Source organism: Octodon degus, unplaced genomic scaffold (assembly GCF_000260255.1).
Source record: "Octodon degus isolate 3935 unplaced genomic scaffold, OctDeg1.0 scaffold00293, whole genome shotgun sequence".
Classification (NCBI taxonomy): domain Eukaryota; kingdom Metazoa; phylum Chordata; class Mammalia; order Rodentia; family Octodontidae; genus Octodon; species Octodon degus.
The window spans coordinates 437,251-440,372 of record NW_004524869.1 but is presented as its reverse complement, the minus strand read 5'-3'; the positions used below and the strand labels follow the sequence as shown (position 1 = coordinate 440,372).

At 37.3% G+C, this 3,122-nt stretch overlaps 1 protein-coding gene across 2 annotated transcripts in view; it reads left to right on the top strand.

Moving 5' to 3' along the window:
• Positions 1-3,122, top strand: part of Adamts12 (ADAM metallopeptidase with thrombospondin type 1 motif 12) — a 402,762-nt gene that overhangs the window by 350,490 nt on the left and 49,150 nt on the right. For both annotated transcript variants that reach the window (XM_023707482.1, XM_023707481.1), the window contains exon 18: positions 2,749-2,959. In XM_023707482.1, the coding sequence (XP_023563250.1) occupies positions 2,749-2,959 (211 nt within the window). The remainder of the gene's footprint in view (positions 1-2,748; positions 2,960-3,122) is intronic.

The window sequence follows — 3,122 nt, the reverse complement described above, 5'->3', positions numbered from 1 at the left end:
GCAAAATAGTTTAAAACCTTGGCATCAAATAAAAGTAATCAGGAAGCTCTCAAAAATCACTGATGCCTTTTTTTTTTTTTTTTACCCAAAAGACATTCTATGTCTTCAATCAAGCCTGCACACTGCTAACTTTTTAAAGCTCCCAGAATACTGACACAATGAGAATAAATCATATAGTTCCAGTCCTTAGGACTTGCATAACTTGAAAGAGATTAACTCGTGTTTAATGACTAAAGAAAAACACAGACAGTGCATGATTAATTGTCCAATTGTGTATTAGCTTGTTATCATAGAAAATTTATATTAAAAGATATTTGCTTAATAGTAATAAAAACTTCACTCAAGACGATCATGGCAGATATAGAGAGCATTACACTACAATTCTAAGTAGGAAAGAAACTGTCATCATTTTGTGATGACACAGTTGAAAACCCTGTAGCAAGTAATTAGATAAATTAGGCTTTCAGTAAACTTAGATTAAGGCCTTTTCCCGAATGACATTTATATAGTCAGTAGTATGGCTGGCCTCCACTGGAAATGTCAGAGGTAAGACAGAGTAATTAGATTAATACACTGGGTATTTATTTGCTTTCACATCATACTGGTCCAGTACCAGATTTTTATCCACGCATGACAGCCCTATATTAGAGACTAAGAACAAGTACATAATCTTAATTACTTATAAACTGAATAATGTAATAAGATTGAGGAAGAGCTTTCTTCTAATATTTTAACTTGAAATTAAAAGTAAGAGAATGAAAATAAATTCTATTCAAGTAAATCTGATATTTACTAAACAAAAATAGTAAAAACTTTTATCTTTTCAGAGTTACCAAAAGTTAATATTATATTAAGTTCAGGTGACTTTGTGAAAGTCAGAAATAAAGGGCTTTCCACAGTATACTCTTCGCCCCATGAAATTAGAATGATCCCACTTTATTATTTATTATTAGAGATGCTGTCTGTGGAAGCAAAGATGAATTCAAACTATGCCTTTGTTATCTATCTATCTATCTATCTATCTATCTATATCTATCTATATGTATTTGGTCTTCTGTGTTAGGAAGATTTGCAAAGTAATGGTCCTCAAAGAATGTAAATTTAGCTTAAATGTTAAATTTAAGAATAATTGAATAAAGAATATTGATTTTGACAACAGTTTCCATTGTTCAACTTGCTAGGAACAGCTAACAAGAAGCTGTCCTATTTAAATTTCTTCTTCTACTGCTCGTTTCTTATTAAAAAGAACAGGAAATTATTACCATTAGACTGCAGCCGACAAGAAGGCCAAAATGAGGGCAATGTCCCGAGTGATCATTTTCTAAATACAAGATGAGATTGAAATGTACAGTAACTGTTTACATTTTTAAATGTATTACAGTAAGAGACACATTGGCATTAACCATCCTCATGAATACTTACTCTCTTTTTGCCTACATTTATCCCATTGTTTTCACCACCTTCTGAAGCAGTTCTGGAACTCCTCTTCCATGAGTGTCTTGAGTTGCACTGTTGTGGCTGCCTCAACGTCTTGAGTTAACTCAAAACCCCTTTCCTGGCTCTCTTGATTTGGAGAAGGAGCTAGAAGTCACACAGAGCCAGATCTGGTGAACAACATGGGTGAAGACAGAGTCCGCTTTTCACAAATCTGTCTTTCTCTTGAAAGGCACCAGACAGCAGCTTCATTGTACTGTGGTACTTCAGTTCACAAGCGCTTTGGTTTGTGAACAATTTCATTTGTAAACAGAAGCAAAAGTTTTGCGTTTGGCAAAAGTTTGTTTCATTTGCAAACCCTGCATTGGGTGATCAGGATGCTGCAGTCATCTTTCCTGTGCGAACTCAACATGGCCATATTTTCTAGAATTGTGGAACAGACTGAACCCTGAGGTACCGCTGGTTTTTATCATACTCAGAAAGATACTGATGAAAGAGGGCTTCCAGAACTGCTCCAGAAAGTAGCAAGATCAAGGAGATAAGTGTGTTTGAAGTGAAGAGGAATGTTCTGGGCAGGTTTAGTGACAACATGTCTCAATAATATTCATAAATATTCACCATATTTTCCAATTATATCATGTAAAAAAAAAAAAAGACTGGTTCTTGTGTTTGTACCTGCTTCACATTGAAATAGAAAAGCATTTTATTAAAAGCCAGAAAGTCATGCCTGTCTAGCAAGTGCAAGGTGCTGAGTTCGACCCCTGATACTACCAAAAAAAAAAAAAAAAAAAAAAAAACCTAAAAACCTAGAGATTAATTGGATTCTTTTGATAGCAACACTCAAAATAACAATAAAGCATAACAAATGGTTAACTTCTATAGTATCATATCAGGTTCTATAGTATTCACATCACATGAATTGACATTTTTTTAATTCCATACTATTCCTATGAAGGTGATATTGTTATGCTCATTTGCCAGCTGAAGAAGTCAGACTTTAACTTTCTTGTAGTTGCATTCCAGGCACCTATAGTTCAGTTTCCTTGACAGAAAGAGAGGCTATATAGAGAGTTTTTTCATTCAGGAGCATGCCTGCTTTGACAACTGCTTGTGCCTTGTGTTCTGCTGAACCTGGGAGCTTTGACTGAACAGAGTACCAAGGCCCTGTCAGTGGAGTACTCCCTAGCAGGCCGAGTGTTTCCAGGAGCCTCCCAGCTCTGTAATTGTGCTTCTCACCCACTTCCTCTGTCCAGTGGTTATATGAGTGTGTGTATACTTTTGGTGATCTTTTCCCACATTCGTGTCTTCCCACAGGTGGTGGGCAGGGGAATGGGAAGCATGTTCAAAATCATGTGGACCTTACGGAGAGAAGAGGCGAACAGTGCTATGCATCCAGACCATGGGCTCTGACGAGCAAGCTCTCCCAGCGACAGACTGCCAGCACCTACTGAAGCCCAAGGCCCTCAGCTCCTGCAACAGAGATATCCTGTGTCCATCAGACTGGACAGTGGGCAACTGGAGTGAGGTGAGCTGAAAGCTTAGAAGGAAAACTGACATGGTTCATATGTCATCAGCCTGGTACCAATTCCTCTAATTCAAAATGACCCCGGGGAAAGTTGCATAATAGATAATAGACATCACCTCTGGCCTATTTCCTGTATTTTCCGCTGCTCAGAATCTTGTCGTCT